This window comes from Thunnus albacares, chromosome 8, assembly GCF_914725855.1.
Source record: "Thunnus albacares chromosome 8, fThuAlb1.1, whole genome shotgun sequence".
NCBI lineage: Eukaryota > Metazoa > Chordata > Actinopteri > Scombriformes > Scombridae > Thunnus > Thunnus albacares.
The window spans coordinates 34,509,371-34,528,128 of record NC_058113.1 but is presented as its reverse complement, the minus strand read 5'-3'; the positions used below and the strand labels follow the sequence as shown (position 1 = coordinate 34,528,128).

General features: G+C 41.4%; 2 protein-coding genes across 3 annotated transcripts in view; one reads left to right on the top strand and one right to left on the bottom strand.

Moving 5' to 3' along the window:
- The window catches only part of tg (thyroglobulin), a 38,906-nt gene extending 35,595 nt beyond the window's left edge, over positions 1 to 3,311 (bottom strand). Inside the window, exon 1 of the mRNA XM_044359419.1 lies at positions 3,296 to 3,311. The gene's annotated coding sequence lies outside the window, so the exon portion shown is untranslated. The remainder of the gene's footprint in view (positions 1 to 3,295) is intronic.
- LOC122987547 (HEPACAM family member 2-like) overlaps positions 609 to 18,758 on the top strand; it is a 35,544-nt gene continuing 17,394 nt past the window's right edge. The window contains exons 1-3 of one of the 2 annotated variants that reach the window (XR_006404516.1): positions 609 to 620; positions 2,056 to 2,158; positions 2,590 to 2,648. Coding sequence is in view for 1 of the 2 variants with exons in the window: in XM_044359468.1 (XP_044215403.1) it covers positions 15,556 to 15,607; positions 15,830 to 16,201; positions 17,407 to 17,694 (712 nt within the window). In the remaining variant the exon portion in view is untranslated. Of the gene's footprint in view, positions 621 to 2,055; positions 2,159 to 2,589; positions 2,649 to 15,490; positions 15,608 to 15,829; positions 16,202 to 17,406; positions 17,695 to 18,758 lie in introns of those variants that run through there. The other variant, XM_044359468.1, reaches the window with a different exon arrangement.

Sequence of the window (18,758 nt, the reverse complement as noted above, 5' to 3'; positions counted from 1 at the left end):
GCTCCAGGAAGTATAGAGGGGATGTCCTGTTGTTATTAGTTAACGTTTCTCTGCTTGTTTTTTTTTTATTTGTTTGTTTGTTGTTGTTTCTGTTTGTGCAGTGAACAGGATGTTTGTGTTGATTTGTCTTGTTCTGGTAAATAATAAAAAATAATTCTAATGAGCTTAAAAACATTTTTATAACGTTCCAGTTTCTGGTAAAACAAACTTTATAATCTTTAAACTTTTAACATGTCTGCTGCATGTACTGATAATAACATCATGTTGACTGCTGCTGCCTCCAGTAATAATCATCTGTGCTCACAGAGAGAAACTAAAATACTTTTTTACTTTAGAACCGGTCAGAATGAGAATAAAGAGCTCCAGTGATGTCGGAGAGCTCTGCCAGAATCAAAAAGTCACACTGAGCTGCACAACAACCTGCACCTTCCACCAGCTGGAGGTCACCTGGTTCAAAGATGGCAGCGCCCTCCCACAGTCTGGCCCCGCCCTCCAGCTCGGCCCGCTGACTGCAAAGGATTCTGGGAACTACACCTGTGGTCTGAAAACCGATACCAAGACAATCTCCCGGCCGTACGCCGTGCGTGTGAAGGAGGCAGAGGAGAAGGAGAAAGATGAAGGTTTGTTAGATCAGTTTTATCTTTGAGCTGTCAGAAACTCAACAAACTGCGTCTGTAAACACTTTAAACAGACAAGTGCTGACCGACAGGTACTGACAGGTACTGACAGGTACCAACAAACAATGTTGAAATATGTTGTTACATCATCAACGGACCAATTTAGCTTCTCTGCTCAGGTGTCTGTATACAGTGTTCATTCTGCAGCTTTATACATCCCTGATGTTCAGATGAACATTTTCTATCAAACTGTCCAGCTGTCAGGATAAACAAAACAGAAAAAGATGATCATCAAAAGTACAATTTTATCTCTTTTGATTCAATTTGATGCACATTGAGACGCTGCAGCAGGCTAATGCTAATGCTAATGCTAACTCCAGTCTGAGTCTGAGCTCTTTGAGGAAAACACAGACTTTAAATCACTGAACTCTTCATCAGCAGGAACGTTACAGAACATTCAAGCAAACTGACCCAACAACTTTATTCTTGAACGTTTCTGACACATTTTGAACTGCAGCTCTCATGTCCACTCATATCAAACATGAACTAAACAAAACAATGAAGATATGAGACTCAATAATAAACACTTCATCACTCTTATTAACCAGATAAAACTCACATCATTGTTAAACTGTCAAAAACCTCGAAGACATTTATTCTATGTGGAGAGGACGTCTCTTTAGGACGTCTGATCTCAAACAATTAAAGAGTAAATTAAACATTTTTGTGTGAAAAAACCCCAAAACATTATTAGCTGTGTCGCAGAGTGAAAGTCTGAGCAGTATTTGAAGTGTTCTGGCAGTCAGATCCAGATGGAGGTTTACTGAATGTGGAAAGGACGACAGCGCAACATCTGCTCAGTTTTTACACCAAAACCAGACGTTTTGATAGAGTCCAGTAGAGGGCGATGGATATGATATTGTAACCCTAGTTCTATGAGCACAGGCGGAGCCCTCTTCCTATGGACCCTGCAACTCCTACACTGTTCGCTGAAGGGGTGGTGGGATGCTAGGCAGCGGGAGCACTGCCTTAAATACTTTTTGGGACACGGTCCTTATTAGCAGGCTACACACATGCAAATTTCAGTGAGTGAATGTGTGCGTATGATTGGAGGAGAACTAGCACCCATGTAGTCCAGTAGAAGGTCTGTGCTTATAGAACCAGGGTTACAATATCATAACCTTTGTTTCCTCCAGTCTGTTAGAGTCAGTCAGCACTAAAAGTGTTTATTAGCTCAACCTGCAGGAGTCTGATCTGATCTGATCTGCAGATAAACATCATGTGATATGATTGAAACTGAACCATGATGTCATAATACAGATAAACTAGATAATGATCACAGAGATGTTTGATCAGTTCAGTTTGGACATTTCTTTAAAAATGTCGTCAGTCCAGCAGCTTTCTGTCCTGTCTCAGAAACGTTTGATCTGTTTTACAGGCATGACGCATGACAAATGTGACAAACTGCTGATTGTTCGTGTGGTTCTGTTCATCCTGCACACTGTGCTCATCGTCATAGCGACAGCCATCATCATCAAAAGGTAACTGTCACCTTCCTCTCTCTGTAATCATTACTCAGTACATCAGTCTCAAAACATCACCATATGAGAACGTTTCCATGGTTATTCCATCTTTAGATAGACCTGTCAGGTATTGTTTTACATTAGTTTTATTTCTGTCTCTCTGAAACAACCTTTTGTTTGACTGTAGCGGACTGTAAATCCTCCACCTAACATTTCATTCATGGAGTACCTCAGGGATCCGTTCTCGGTCCTTTGCTCTTCCCACCTGAAGGTGGCATATAGATAACTTGATTTGAATAATAATACAAGTGTTGCTGGAGTTCTCATCTCTTAGACGTCTTTCCCTTCTCTGTGCACCTTGGCTGCCCCATTATCGTAAACTTTTTTGAGTAAATGAATATCTTAGAGTTTTTTTGGACTTCTCAATGTTTTTACATCTTTCTTTACAGGACATGTGTTTGCAAGAAAGCAGCAACAGCAGAGAACTGAGAGACATGTGATGGTGGAGGTGAGTCACAGACAATCACATCAAACTTTTAACACATTACATTTAACATTTAACCTCCATCACATCCTGTTAAAAACAGCAGCAGCTGACGGAGAACAGATTGTTTCTGTCACTCTCACCTCTTTATGTAAAAACTAATTAATGTTGGAATAGCAGCTACTCTGATGTAGGGAACTACAGCTGCATTTAAATGAGGAAGTAACAATTTTGGAAACTCAAAAAAACCTGCTTCATATCAGACAATGTCATAACATCCTTCATGTCCTCATCCTCTGCTGCAGCTCTCCTTGTTGTCTCTGTCAAAGGTTAAAAAATCACATCAGTCATTAGACACCAGCAGAAGTCTGAGTTTAAATCTGCAGTGATTAGTTGATCGAAAGAAAAAGCCAAACGTTCTTTAGTTCCAGCTTCTCAGATGTGATGATTTATTGTTTTTATTTGTCATGTATGACAGTAAATTGAATATCTTAATGTTTTGGACAGTCAGACAAACACATCACTGTAGGCTCCTTTTCTACTATTTTTTAACATTACATTGAGTAAAAGATTAGTCGCAGCTCTGGTCTGAATATTGACGGACACAAAATCTTTTAAAGCTTTTAACAAAAGTACATTGCATCATTTAATGTGTAGGACAGACTTCATACCTGCTCCCTGGAAGATGAACTCTAGATTCTAGAATAGTCGTTTATTGAATGAAGCATTTGTTAACTTTGTTAATTTTGCTAAGTTTAATAAACACTGTTATATCTTTAAAGAGAAGTTCTTCTGTCATTATTGTGTGTAATATTGTGAAAAGTGGCTGATTGAAGGAATCAGAGCTTGAATTCACCCTTCTTTGTTCATCCTTGAATGTTGATATCTCTCAGATATTAATATTCTAGGTGAACTCCCATTTATGAGACTACCTTGTTTGGTTATTGGTCCCGGTTTCCGGGTGGTGCCCCATATTTGTTAATTCATATTAACAATTCTATTAATTGTCATAATTAGTTAATTATACTTGATAATTGATGATTATTGCCAATAATCAACTGTGTTCCTCACAGATCCAACAGTTGGTGCCCGAATTATTGATTAAAGTTAACAATATCTTATTTTCATAATTCATAATTATCTATGATAATTATGAATTATTGCTAATAACCAAACGCACTACTGCCCATCCCAACATTAATGGTGCCCAGTGTGAGGCTCCTGAGATATCAGCCTTTTTGCAATATTCAAGCACAATAATCAATAATTAATAATTTTTGAATTATTAATAATTTTCCCACCAAAATTTCAATTTTTGAAATTTTGACTTCTCTTGTTCTCTGCCAAGCATATCCAGTGTGGTTGTGTATTGTATACAGTGTGCACTAGTGGTTGTGTTAGCAGAGAGTTGTTAGCATTTTGCATGCTAGTTGTTTACCCCCCCAACACAGTAACCAGCTTTTACTCACCAGAGGTGCCGAAGCCACCACATTAACACCTACATAGGATAGGTAGTAGAGTAATTAGCATAGACACTAACTGGTTGTTTCTCACCTAGGTGCTAGAGTCACCATTAGGGTCCTGTTAGGACAAGATAGGTTGCAGTTTTGAGTAATCAACTGTGTAAGTCACAGGTCTGCCTCTCACCTGTGCATTCGTGCAGCATTAGCAGTTTTACCACAACAGTTGTTAGAGCCACCATGTACTGTGCATTTACAACAAGTAAAATGAGTCACCAGGTACCCCACGTGGCCGGAGCCGTAGCTCCCCAGAGGCCAGATGACCAAGACATGCAGGATGTCGTCACTGCCCTCCTCCGCTTCTCCAGAAAGGAGCGAGAGAATCTCAACTGCTATAGTGTTAGCGACTGTGATTATTTGTTACAGGGATTAGTTGAGTACGCCTACAACCTGGCCGAGAAGCCCAGGCGCAGCATCCCGGACCTGTTTGGTGAGATGTTTCTCCTCCATCAGCGCAGAGCCCAGCTGCTAGCCGCAGAGAGCCAAGCACAACAGAGCCAGCTGCAACACAGCACCCAGGCTGTACTGGAGGAGAACAGCAGGCTGTGTCAAGACCGCCTACGCTCAGGTGTTGAAATACTCTGGCTACAGGACGAAAACAGAACCCTGCGCGCGCAGATCCAGTCTCTTCAGACAAGACCAGAGGACAGACGTGAAGAAGGCCAGACCGGACAGACGAGCACCGCTGTCGACATGGCCACCCAGGAACCTTCTCCCAACGCCACCAGCTGAAGCCTGCCCCAAGAAGCCCTACAGGTAAAGGAGCAGATGACCCCAGTCCACCAGGAGATGCAAGCTAGTAGCCTAGCGACCCCTGGTGATGCAGTCCCCGACCTCAACAGTCCAGATGACTGCCAAGTGCCTCCATCAGCCCACCCGATGGATGCAGGTGCCCCTCACTCCGATGGTGCACCCCTCTTAGTCCTCAGCCACACCCCTTCGTGTTCAGATCAAAGGGGGGAGGATCACTCCACAGATGAGAGCGGCGTGAATGCCTCCAGGCCCCCCTTGACCAGTGAGCTGACCACACCACAGAGCTCGCACCCCTGTCTCAGCAGAACTCCATCCCCACCAGAAGGAGGAAGAAGTCGTCCTCATCGCCTTGGTGACCTGAGCGACTCTGGAGTCTCTGATGTTGCAGACAGTCCGCCGCCACATCGACACCAACGCTTGCGCACTTGACAGCTCGAGTCCCTCACAAGCGACATCGAATGCTTCGACTCTGATAGTCAAGATTCAGACATCGACAACTATCTCCAGGAAGTCGAACGCTACCAGGGTGAGTCACCTCACCTCACGTGCCCTGCTAGAGGGCAAGGAGACGACGCCGGAGTCCTGTGAATCCACACCTCAGGAAATGCCAACCTAGTGCTGGAAGGCAACAAGATGCCTTGCGCCAAGATGGATGGCAGAACAGGACCTCCCAGGCGCTGACCACCTCGCCGGCGGGGTGGGAAACAAAACCACAGGGGTGATGACCAGACCTTCCCCCTGACTGAGCTTTTCCAGCCATTTCCACTCCCTAGATGCATGGAGCAGCCTCCACATCGAAGGGGGGGTGGAGCCATTGTGGTAGTGTCCCCTTTAGTGGATCGTAGTGTACTGTACCCACAACCAAGCATGCACTAATGCTTACTACCACTCCCTCCGTTACCATGGTTACCGTCAGTTTGCAGTTTGTTTCCCCATAACCTTTGCATGCCTTAGATATCATGTCAGGTTTGAGGTCAGGTGTAACATAGGTGAGTATGTAAGTTAGACTAAGTTCTTAGATCTGCTACTACTATTGCTATGCAACCTTCACAAACACATCTGACATATAGTCTTGGCCATGCACTTCAAATCCAGTTACAACTAGGATTCACACATCTTGTACAGGTACATTCAACACACAGGCCAGACTGGACTCCCTCCTTCCATCCAGCATGCCAGTCTGCGCCAGTCCACTGGCTAACTCCAACCTCCTTCAGGAGTAAGCCTATTCATTTAACCACCTTTCCCTTTTCCTTTCTTTTCTTTCATGACCTTTGTGTTGTGTTTAGTGGTGATAACCAAAGAGCAGCAAAAAGATTGTGTTGGTTAATACTGAATGTACATAGGTTTGTTAGAACACTGCCCAGACTCTGCCTCTGTCACTAGCCTGACTTTGCCTCAGACTTTGCCTCAGACTTTACCTCAGTAGCTGCCCAAACAAGCCTCTGAACTCTGAATTTTGTGAACTGTATGGACTGTTTCAACCCCTTTCTTGTTCTCAGGAAATACGGACTGTTCCAGCCTTCCAACTGTCTCTAGAGCACATGGACTGTGTGACCACCAGGTTACTTCTAACCCACAGGGACTGCTCGGCCCTTGGGTTGCTCTGAAGATTGTGGCCAGCACCCCACTCTTCAGACCAAAGGGGGGATGTTGGGCCTCAAACCATGAGGTCACACAGAGAAGGCCTACATGTAACCTGTGAGGCCTGACCACGAGGTGCTTTATTCCTTTGTTTTCCCAGAGACAAAGGAATAGTGCCAAAAATGCTGCTTAGACAATGGGAGTCCATTGCAAACTCCATTTCCAAGGATGCTTTGTGATTTTCACACCTCAGCAGGGAACAGTCAACATACAGTCTCATTGGTGGAGACGCTCCTGCACAGCGAAGCGTCCTGATGATGCAGCCATGACATCACCGCCCCTTTAAAAACTGAACGTGCCCTGAAGCACAAGCCTTTCCCATGTCACTGAGCTAGGGGTAACTCCTGTTCCTCTGTGAGTCAGCTGACTAAAGGGGGTACCCCACGCACGTGTTTCCCCTCATCGAAGACTCCCCTCGCCGGACAAGACGAGACTTCGCCCGTGTTCACCCGAACACATTCCCGGATCCGAGAGAGACCGCTGCTGCAACCAGCGTCCTCAAATTCCCTCGAAGGAAGTAACGCTTCTTCACCGAGTCGACTCTGCTGTTCTCTCTGCCACGCCACCGAGAGCCAGCTGCCGTGTTTTTCGCCGACCGTGCGAGAACGGCCACCGTCTGCATCCAAGCCCAGGACGAAGCCGGACATAACGACGGATTACACACAAACCCAGCTCGCTTTCTGAAGCCACCAAGTAAGAGGCATAAGTCTGTGCAGAGGCAGTGTTAATTGTGTGTTTCTATCAGCATCAGTTGCTGTTGTATAGCATTTAGCTTTTAGCTTTATTGCTATTGTTTGTTGTGCTGTTGACGGACCGCTGTGTCCATTTTTCTCTGTTTACTCTTAGGAGTATTTTAAGTTTGCTGCCTGTTTAGTTGTGTTCACCACGCTAGACTGTTTTGTGTTTGTCCCGCTCGGGACTACTGCTGTGTTTGTGCCATCATGTGTCAGGAAGTAAGTTGCTTTGTCGGTCAGAAACCAGACAACGTGCGTTACAGACTGCCGTCCGTATGCGCACTGTCTGTGGACAAAGCCGCTTCTCTTCCTCTCATGATCGCTTTCTTTCCTTCTTCCTTCTCTCTTCTGACTAACACATACACACGCGCGCACACACACATACACGCACCGACATCTTTTGCACATCTGATGGTCAGATAACGTTGGACAAAGCTTCGCTTTGTCTTTCTTTATCCGCCATCAGACACATGTGTTTTTCACAGAAGTGGGTGAGTGCGAGACGTCGTCCACCAGGCGGCGCCGTCTTGCTTCTGTCTAACAAAACACCGCCACATTTCTGCCATCCGGTTCTCGCACGACGTAACTTCCTCCCATAGTCACGTCTGCGTCACAGACTGACGACGTCATCACGTCAGGCCCCGTTGCCACCTTGTCACACACACACACGCACGCTCACACACACACACGCATTCCCCTGCATGTGTCCAACCCTGTACATAGCTCTTTGTGTTTTTTTTGGTAGGATTAGATTCTAGAATAGTCGTTTATTGAATGAAGCATTTGTTAACTTTGTTAATTTTGCTAAGTTTAATAAACACTGTTATATCTTTAAAGAGAAGTTTTTCTGTCATTATTGTGTGTAATATTGTGAAAAGTGGCTGATTGAAGGAGTCAGAGCTCGAATTCACCCTTCTTTGTTCATCCTTGAATGTTGATATCTCTCAGATATTAACATTCTAGGTGAACTCCCATTTATGAGACTACCTTGTTTGGTTATTGGTCCCGGTTTCCGGGTGGTTCCCCATATTTGTTAATTCATATTAATAATTCTATTAATTGTCATAATTAGTTAATTATCCTTGATAATTGATGATTATTGCCAATAATCAACTGTGTTCCTCACAGATCCAACAGTTGGTGCCCGAATTATTGATTAAGGTTAACAATATCTTATTTTCATAATTCATAATTATCTGTGATAATTATGAATTATTGCTAATAACCAAACGCACTACTGCCCGTCCCAACAACTCTTTATATTGATCCACTCGTTCATTAAACTACTCTGTATATTATGTCTAATACTATGTCGATTTTTGTTTATTTCTGTATAATTTATTTATGAAACAGATTTTTTCTTCATGTCATTTTTTAAGTCCAACTGAAATTAAACTGACTTTTTTTTTGGTCTGCTACTGCAACATATCTGCTCTGTCAATCACTCGCCCTGTGTTCTCCTATTAGAAAAAATCAAATACCAATAGGGAGAAATTTATATTTTAAATTCTTTGGTTTCATGATGGCGCCCCCTAGTTTTACATTATTTAGATTAAATACTGTTCCATCATCCGCTTAGCTGGAGTCCTTGTTTCTATACAGCAGATCAAGTCTCTGCAAAGCGATGACGTGTCATTCTATCATCAGCAGGGCAGATGGTCACACTGAGCCTGATCGCATCCTGCTACACATCACAAGAGCCACAGACTCTGAACAATAACCCACATTAGTGCACCGCTAATGTCAGTTAGCAGCTAGATAGCTAACTAGCTGCTCAGCTGCAGCACATTAAACAGCTGCTGTCAATTAAACACAGACCCCAACACATAACCCCAGCTGCTGTCAATCAAACACAGACACCAACACATAACCCCAGCTGCTGTCAATCAAACACAGACCCCAACACATAACCCCAGCTGCTGTCAATCAAACACAGACACCGACACACTCCCACAGCTGCTGTCAATGGTAAATGGTAAATGGACTGTACAGCGCCTTTCTAGTCTTCTGACCACTCAAAGCGCTTTTTACGCTACGAATCACATTCACCCATTCACACACATTCATATGCTGAGTGGGTACAGGGGCTACCATGCAAGGTCCCAACCTGCCCATCAGAGAAAGCAAACCATTCACACACACTGATGCCATCAGTGTATGTATGTATGTAATTTTGGGGTCTTGCCCAAGGACACATCTGCATGTGGACTGGAGGAGCTGGGAATCGAACCCCCGATCTTCCGATTAGTGGACGACCCGCTCTACCTCCTGAACCACAGCCACTCAGTGTCAGTGTATCAGTGTCAATCAAACACAGACACTGATACACACATTTCTGATATTTTTCTTCATTGTAGTGATACAAAACTATTAACAATACATTAAAAAAAATTATGTTGACACATGATGTTGACATGATTTTTGAATGATCTTTCCTCCAGCTCCACTCTCAGGACAAGATCTCAGATATTCTGCTGGTCCGACTGTAAGAACAGAGAAATCATCAGGATGTTGTTTCAGATTGTGTTTGTAATTAAAATGTCACTTTTTTCTCCTCCACAGTGATCTGTGAGATTTCTACAGTCTGACTGCTGGTCTTCATCATCAGCTTCGATTTGCTGTGGCTGCTTTCCCTTTTTCTCTTCTTCATCTCATCTGTGCTGTTTGAGCTCTGCTTCCTGTTTCAGCCTGCAGACTTCAGCTGTGACACGAGGGCAGACTGACGTTATCATCTGAATAATAACATATCTGCTCTAATATGATATATTCTATATATCTGTATATAAGAACTGTATCTATCTGACCAGCTGCTTTCACATGAAGAATCATTCTGTTTTTAATGGTGTCCAGATATTGTTTACTGTCCATCAGACTCTTTGTTGTCTTCATTTATCAGCTTTGGCTCATTAAGATATTCAGAATATTTGTATTTGAAGACACATTGCTAACATAAAAATATGGAGTCTGTTTCACTCAATTTATTTCTTATTTGATTTCACATTTATTTAGCAGCTGCAGTTGGACTTGTGTGGTGAATAAAGTTACATACTGAATCGTTTTCTGTGTTTTGTTGAAAATAGGTCTCAAAAAATGGCCTGAATTTTCGTTATTACTGAATCTAAACATGTTTTTTGGGATTTCACACAAATATGTAGAGCTGCAATTAAAGATTATTTTCATTATCGATTAATCTGCTGATTATCTTCTTGATTAATCCACTAATTGTTTGACCTATAAAACTTCAGAAAATTGTGAAAGATGTCTTCCACAACTTCTGGGATCCGAGGTGATGTCATCACTTTTGTTTTGTCCAATCAGCTTCCAAAACACAAAGATATACAGTTTAGTAAAATGTAAAAGAAGAAAAAGCATCAATTAGAGGGGACATATTGAGATTTTTGTGGTTTTCTGTTATACATATATATGAAATTAATTTACATGGATAAAAGTTATGCAGGAGTTTTTAACACTCAGACTTTGTTGACTACAAAATCTGTGTTTTTACAAACTTGTTTGTTTTTATCTAGTAGACAGTCAACTGTATTTAGTGATGGTGTTTTATTACTGTACATCTTTGGTTTGCATTGTTGAGCTAATCAGTAAGTATGTGAAACTTCACAGAATGTTCAAGTTTTTGTTATAAACTTAAATAACAGGTTCCCAGTGTTTCCAGTGTCTTTTAAACCAGCAGTCAGGTGTCTGTAATCATTCTTCCTGTTCATACTGGATATTAAAAGATCCTTCAAATGTGCTTTCAATGGAAGTGATGGAGTCCAAAATCCACAGTGTGTCCACACAGTCATTTAAAAGTCTGTGTGAAGCTTCTATTCAGCTTCAGCAGTCTGAGTTAGTCATATCAAGTGGATATCTGACACATTTACAGTCTTTTTAGCATCAAATTCCCTCTTTGTGTTTCCTCGGACAGTGTTTCCCTGTTGAGCTGCAGGTGGAAGTAGTTTTCAGATGAAGATTTGACACAATGGATAATATAACAAGCTTTTAAAATACAACACATTGTTAAAGAGGAAACCAGTGGTTTCCAACCTTTTTTAGCTTTTTCACATTTACACACTACATTTATACCAGAGGGGCTGGATTCACTTCAGAGGTGTGGAGGCCAAAGAGAGAGAGAGAGAGAGAGAGAGAGAGAGAGAGAGAGAGAGAGAGAGAGAGAGAGTGTGTGTGTGTGTGTGTGTGTGTGTGTGTGTGTGTATGTGGCTGTTGCCAAGCAACAAGGTGACATCCCTCACTGTACAGAAGATGGCAGGTTCAGGTATTTATCTGTCTGTAACATCAAGGTAGAGTTCATGGATTCATAAATATATTATTGCAGTATAACATAGTGTTGTAGATAAATTTAAGGAAGCAGTTCCGTCAGTACTGAATTCACTGCCATGTCTCAATACTACAGAGGACTCTTATGTTAACTTTAGTCCCTCCCAAATTGATAATCTTATTGATAGTGCAGCAGGCTCACTAAGACAAACACTCGACTCCATCGCCCCCTTAAAAAAGAAGATAATAAAACGTAAGAGGTTAGCTCCATGGTATAACTCCCAAACCCGCAAATTAAAGCAAACATCGCGAAAATTGGAAAGGATTTGGCGTTCCACCAAAGTAGAAGAATCTCGCTTAGTCTGGCAAGATAGTCTTAAAACATATAGGAAGGCCCTCTGTAATGCCAGAGCCGCCTATTACTCAGCATTAATAGAAGAGAATAAAAACTGCCCTAGGTTCCTTTTCAGCACTTTGGCTGACAAAGAGTCATAACTCTACTGATCCATGTATTCCTATAGCTCTCAGTAGTAACGACTGTATGAGCTTCTTTAATGATAAAATTCTAACTATTAGAGACAAAATTCAATTCTCTGCCCTCAACAGGCACCGTTCTCTCCCCAAACACAGGAACCTTGGTAACGGCAGTAAATCCTGACATATATTTGGACTGTTTTTCTCTAGTAGACTTGTCTGAACTAACTTCAATGATTTGTTCAGCTAAACCATCAACCTGTCTCTTAGATCCCATCCCAACTAGGCTGCTTAAGGAAGCCTTACCCTTAGTGAGCACTTCTTTACTAGATATGATCAATCTGTCTTTAGTAACAGGCTATGTACCACAGTCCTTTAAAGTAGCTGTAATTAAACCTCTTCTTAAGAAGCCTACTCTTGATTCAGGTGTTTTAGCCAATTATAGACCTATATCTAACCTTCCATTTCTCTCTAAGATCCTTGAGAAAGCAGTCTCTAATCAGTTATGTGACTTTCTACATAACAATAGTTTATTTGAGGATTTTCAGTCAGGATTTAGAAGCATCATAGCACAGAGACGGCACTGGTGAAAGTCACTAATGACCTCCTAACTGCAAGTATAGAGACAAAGGATTTGTCTCTATACTTGTCCTGTTAGATCTTAGTGCTGCATTCAACACAATTGACCATCAAATCCATTTGCAGAGACTGGAACATTTAATTGGCATTAAAGGAACTGCATTAAGCTGGTTTAAGTCCTATTTATCAGACCGATTTCAGTTTGTACATGTTAATGATGAATCCTCCATGAAGGCAAAAGTTAGACAGACTAGTTCCACAAGGTTCTGTACTTGGACCAATTCTATTCACCTTATATATGCTTCCTTTAGGTAATATTATTAGGAAACACTCCATAAATTTTCATTGTTACGCAGACGATACCCAATTATATTTATCAATGAAGCCAGATGAACCCAATCAGTTAAACAAACTCCAAACATGCCTTAACGACATAAAGACCTGGATGACCTGCAATTTTCTACTACTAAATTCAGATAAAACTGAAGTTATTGTGCTTGGCCCTAAACACCTTAGAAACACATTATCTAATGATAAAGCTGCTCTGGATGGCATTACCCTGGCCTCCAGCACCACCGTAAGGAATCTGGGAGTTATCTTTGATCAGGATATGTCCTTTAACTCCCACATAAATCAAATCTCAAGGACTGCCTTTTTTCACTTACGTAATATCACAAAAATCAGGCACATCCTGTCCCTAAAAGATGCAGAAAAACTAGTTCACGCATTTGTTACTTCCAGGCTGGATTATTGTAATTCCTTATTATCAGGCTGCTCTAACAAGTCTCTAAAGACTCTCCAGCTGGTCCAGAATGCAGCTGCACGTGTTCTGACTAAAACTAGAAAAAGAGATCACATTTCTCCCATTTTAGCTTCACTACATTGGCTTCCTGTAAAATTTAGAATAGTATTTAAAATCCTTCTCCTAACTTATAAAGCCCTTAATGGTCAGGCACCATCATATCTTGAAGAGCTCCTAATACCGTATTATCCCACTAGAACACTGCGCTCCCAGTATGCAGGCTTACTGGTGGTCCCTACAGTCTCTAAAAGTAGAATGGGAGGCAGAGCCTTCAGCTATCAGACTCCTCTTCCATGGAACCATCTACCGGATTCAGTCCGGGGTGCAGACACCCTCTCTATGTTTAAGAGTAGGCTTCAAACTTTCCTTTTTGATAAAGCTTATAGTTAGGGATGACCAGGCTCGCCTTGGATCAGCCCTTAGTTATGCTGCTATAGGCCTAGACTGCTGGGGGACTTCCCATGATGCACTGAGCTCCTCTCTCCTCCTCCTCCTCTCCATCTGTATGCATTCATGTAACATCAATGCATGTCACTAACTTTGCTTCTTCTCCGGAGTTTTTTTGTGCTTTCTCATCTCACAGGAAACCCTGGGTTCTGGGCCGAACCTTCGTGGTCCTTCACAGTCCTGATGGCATCCTTCCCTGGCTGTTGCTGCTTGTGCTTGTTGTTGTTTGTTGTTGTGATTGTTTTTCTTCTGCCCCCCCTCCCCCTTTCCCTCTCTCTTTCTCTCTCTCAACCCAACCGGTCAAAGCAGATGGCCGCCCACCAAGAGCCGGGGTCTGCTTGAGGTTTCTACCCGTTAAAGGGGAGTTTTTCCATGGGGGAATTGTTGGGTCTATGTATATTAAAGAGTACGGTCTTGATTGATTGATTGAACATGCGCGCGCACGCGTGTGTGTGTGTGTGTGTGTGTGTGTGTGTGGCTCCTGTCAGTAACTCTTTTCTATATTTGGTCATCTGTCAGTTTCATCATTTTGTGGAAGTTCAAGTTTACTGATAGTCGTTCTAAATAGGAACAAGAGTTTCATAGAAAATGAACGATGAGAAAATTTTAGACTTGGAAGGAAGTGAACAAACCTGCATATTATTTAGTTTGCAGCAGCAAACTTCCCCATACACCACATATATATATATATGTATATATGTGTGTGGATAAACACTACATTTATACATTTATAACTACACTTGTACATTTGCACACTATGAATTCAGACATTCAACAAAACAAAACAAACAAACAAAACAGTGGACAGTAAATATAATGACATCTTGTGTCCAGCAGGAAAACTTTAGAAATGAACAATATTTACATATTCAGAGATTCTGGAGTTTTTGATGAGGGAGGGGATAGATGCTATTTCAAGGATTTTAAAGTACTAAAACATGTCAGACACACATTATTGTAGAGTATAGTAGTAGAGTATTTTTATAAATCTTAATACATGTCTGGAGGGATCTGTAGACTAAACAGCAGGAAGCTAAAGTCTGTTATCTTGTGTTTCTGGCTGCTGCCTCACATTTCTTCCAGTGTGATATAACTGAAGCAGCCACTTATACTTATTAACATCTTATTACCTGTTTACTGAAACTATGTTGTGAAAGGAGGAAAAGGAATAAAGAAAAGTCCATTAATGACTGTCTGACTGACACAAACACAACATGTTTGTTTTATAGGTGATGAAGCTGTTATATTATTATATATTTATATTATTTATATTTATATATTTATTTTTTTATGTTTATTAGTAAATTGGCAATTAACATCATTTCCACACTTCAAGTTCTCAATCAGTCTGTCTTCAGTGAGCTGCCATGCACAGGTACGTCTGCTGAGCTACGATTGGACAACACTGTTCAGGGGAGAAGTTAATACTCACAAACTCAATAACGGAAAAAAACAGATGCAAAATGACTCATTTCATGTCACTGAGGCGATCAGGATGATGCTCTCCATTACAGCTCTATTCTGTTTCTGATCAGAGGCGTCAACATGACAGGAAATGTTGAGAAACTGGTTAAAACAAACATATAAAAAGGAGGAAATGTGACTTTATTTCTGTCAGTTTGATGGTCAGTCAGTGCTGTTACTGCTGCTGTTTGATCAGATATAACAAGGAAAAAGTTAAATTGACTTATAAAGAAGTAAGGATGGCAGTTTGGGACAAAAAGATTCCCTGGAGCTTCATGCTGTTTCTGGCTGGTAAGAAATGAATTGTATATATTTATATATATATAATTACTGTTGTTGGCGTTTTCTAAAACATCACATATTTATATTTCTGTCCAAACACAGTTTCTGTTTTTCACATCAAAATCATCAAATCCAGAACTTTGTATTTTCCATCACTGTTGTCAAATTAAAGTTATTGTTCAGTTTACATTTTCCTGAACTCTGTCTTCACTCTGTTGTGTTTTTCTGCAGGTGTTGCTGGTGTAGATGTAAACTATCAACCTCCTGTTTGTGCTGTGAAAGGGTCGACTGTTACCCTCCCCTGCACCTTCACACCACTGAAGTCCTTCAATCAGAATGGAAAAGAAGTTCCAATGCGGATCGTCAGAGTCCGCTGGTGTGTGGACCATGAAGTTTGTCAAGGGACCACCCCAACTGTGTATGACAGCAACTCAACGATGCCCGACTCTCGTTACCAATACCTGGGAGACATGAAGGGAAACTGCACTTTACAGATCAGAGACATTCAGATGAAGGACAACGCAATCTTCTACTTCAGAATGGAAGCTGACAACCCTAGAGGACATTTTACTGGGCAGTCAGGAGTGAGAGTCAGAGTCGCTGGTAAGAGCTTCACATACTAATAATAACACAAGTATTACTTATTAAGATGAATCAGATTTAGAGTTTGTAGTCCTAAAACCAGGACAGTTTCCTGCTCTGTGCTTTCTGGGACTGTTAGAAGGTTCAAAAGTTACGGCTTGATATGGAGAAATATTAGTGTCGTATGTCTTTATCTCCTTCACTTTGTATTCACAACTATAGTTTAGAGCAGATAAAGCATCTGTTGGGCTTGATGATCATTTTCTCTTCTTTGATGTGCAAAAAGTTAAAGTTTTGGAAATCAAACCTCCAACAATTCATGACTGGAAGTTCACTCTGAGAAACTTTTTAAAAATGAAAACTAGTGTAACAAGCAGCTCCAGGAAGTATAGAGGGGGTGTCCTGTGGGACTTGTTGTTGTTGTTATTAGTAACGTTTCTCTGCTTGTTTATTTTGTATGTTTTTCTTATTTGTTTGTTTGTTGTTGTTTCTGTTTGTGCAGTGAACAGGATGTTTGTGTTGATTTGTCTTGTTCTGGTAAATAATAAAAAATAAATCTAATGAGCTTAAAAACATTTTTACAACTTAGTTTTAGAGCTGCAACTAACGATTATTTTCTTAATTAATCTATTAAACATTTGGTCAATGAAATGTTACAAAATAGTGAAAAAATATAATTTATAATGTGCAGAACCTTTTATACATGTTGAAGAAAAACAGCAAATCCTCACATCTAAGAAGTGACGATGTGAACTTCTCTCAGATTTAAAAATAAAAATCAAGTACGAGTGATTGAGGAGAATTTGTGACGTTCCAGTTTCTGGTAAAACAAACTTCTGTTCATCATCATGCAGCCAGATGTTTGTGCCTCAGGCTGTTTCTGCTGGTCTGTCCAGTCTCATGTTGTGTAACATCACCTACTGTAGACCTCACGTTCCTTTATGTGCACATTTTAGGATGAAATGTCAGGAACGTTCAGCTCAGATGTTCATCAGGCTGAAACCAGAGATGTATGAAGAGCTTCAGGAGAAGAAATGTTCTTACATGATGTTCCTGAATACTGAAGCAAACCTGTGTAGTTTGATTCTTGTACATTACTGTCACTGCCTTTAAACTTTTAACATGTCTGCTGCATGTACTGATAATAACATCATGTTGACTGCTGCTGCCTCCAGTAATAATCATCTGTGGTCACAGAGAGAAACTGAAATACTTTTTTACTTTAGAACCGGTCAGAATGAGAATAAACAGCTCCAGTGATGCCGGAGAGCTCTGCCAGAATCAAAAAGTCACACTGAGCTGCAGAACAACAACCTGCACCTTCCACCAGCTGGAGGTCACCTGGTTCAAAGATGGCAGCGCCCTCCCACAGTCTGGCCCCGCCCTCCAGCTCGGCCCGCTGACTGCAGAGGATTCTGGGAACTACACCTGTGGTCTGAAAATCAATACCAAGACAATCTCCCCGCCGTACGCCGTGCGTGTGGAGGAGGCAGAGGAGAAGGAGAAAGATGAAGGTTTGTTAGATCAGTTTTATCTTTGAGCTGTCAGAAACTCAACAAACTGCGTCTGTAAACACTTTAAACAGACAAGTGCTGACCGACAGGTACTGACAGGTACTGACAGGTACCAACAAACAATGTTGAAATATGTTGTTACATCATCAACGGACCAATTTAGCTTCTCTGCTCAGGTGTCTGTATACAGTGTTCATTCTGCAGCTTTATACATCCCTGATGTTCAGATGAACATTTTCTATCAAACTGTCCAGCTGTCAGGATAAACAAAACAGAAAAAGATGATCATCAAAAGTACAATTTTATCTCTTTTGATTCAATTTGATGCACATTGAGACGCTGCAGCAGGCTAATGCTAATGCTAATGCTAACTCCAGTCTGAGTCTGAGCTCTTTGAGGAAAACACAGACTTTAAATCACTGAACTCTTCATCAGCAGGAACGTTACAGAACATTCAAGCAAACTGACCCAACAACTTTATTCTTGAACGTTTCTGACACATTTTGAACTGCAGCTCTCATGTCCACTCATATCAAACATGAACTAAACAAAACAATGAAGATATGAGACTCAATAATAAACACTTCATCACTCTTATTAACCAGATAAAACTCACATCATTGTTAAACTGTCAAAAACCTCGAAGACATTTATTCTATGTGGAGAGGACGTCTCTTTAGGACGTCTGATCTCAAACAATTAAAGAGTAAATTAAACATTTTTGTGTGAAAAAACCCCAAAACATTATTAGCTGTGTCGCAGAGTGAAAGTCTGAGCAGTATTTGAAGTGTTCTGGCAGTCAGATCCAGATGGAGGTTTACTGAATGTGGAAAGGACAACAGCGTGACATCTGCTCAGTTTTTACACCAAAACCAGACGTTTTGATAGAGTCCAGCAGAGGGCGATGGATATGATATTGTAACCCTAGTTCTATGAGCACAGGTGGAGCCCTCTTCCTATGGACCCTGCCACTCCTACACTGTTTGCTGAAGGGGTGGTGGGATGCTAGGCAGCGGGAGCACTGCCTTAAATACTTTTTGGGACACGGTCCTGATTAGCAGGCT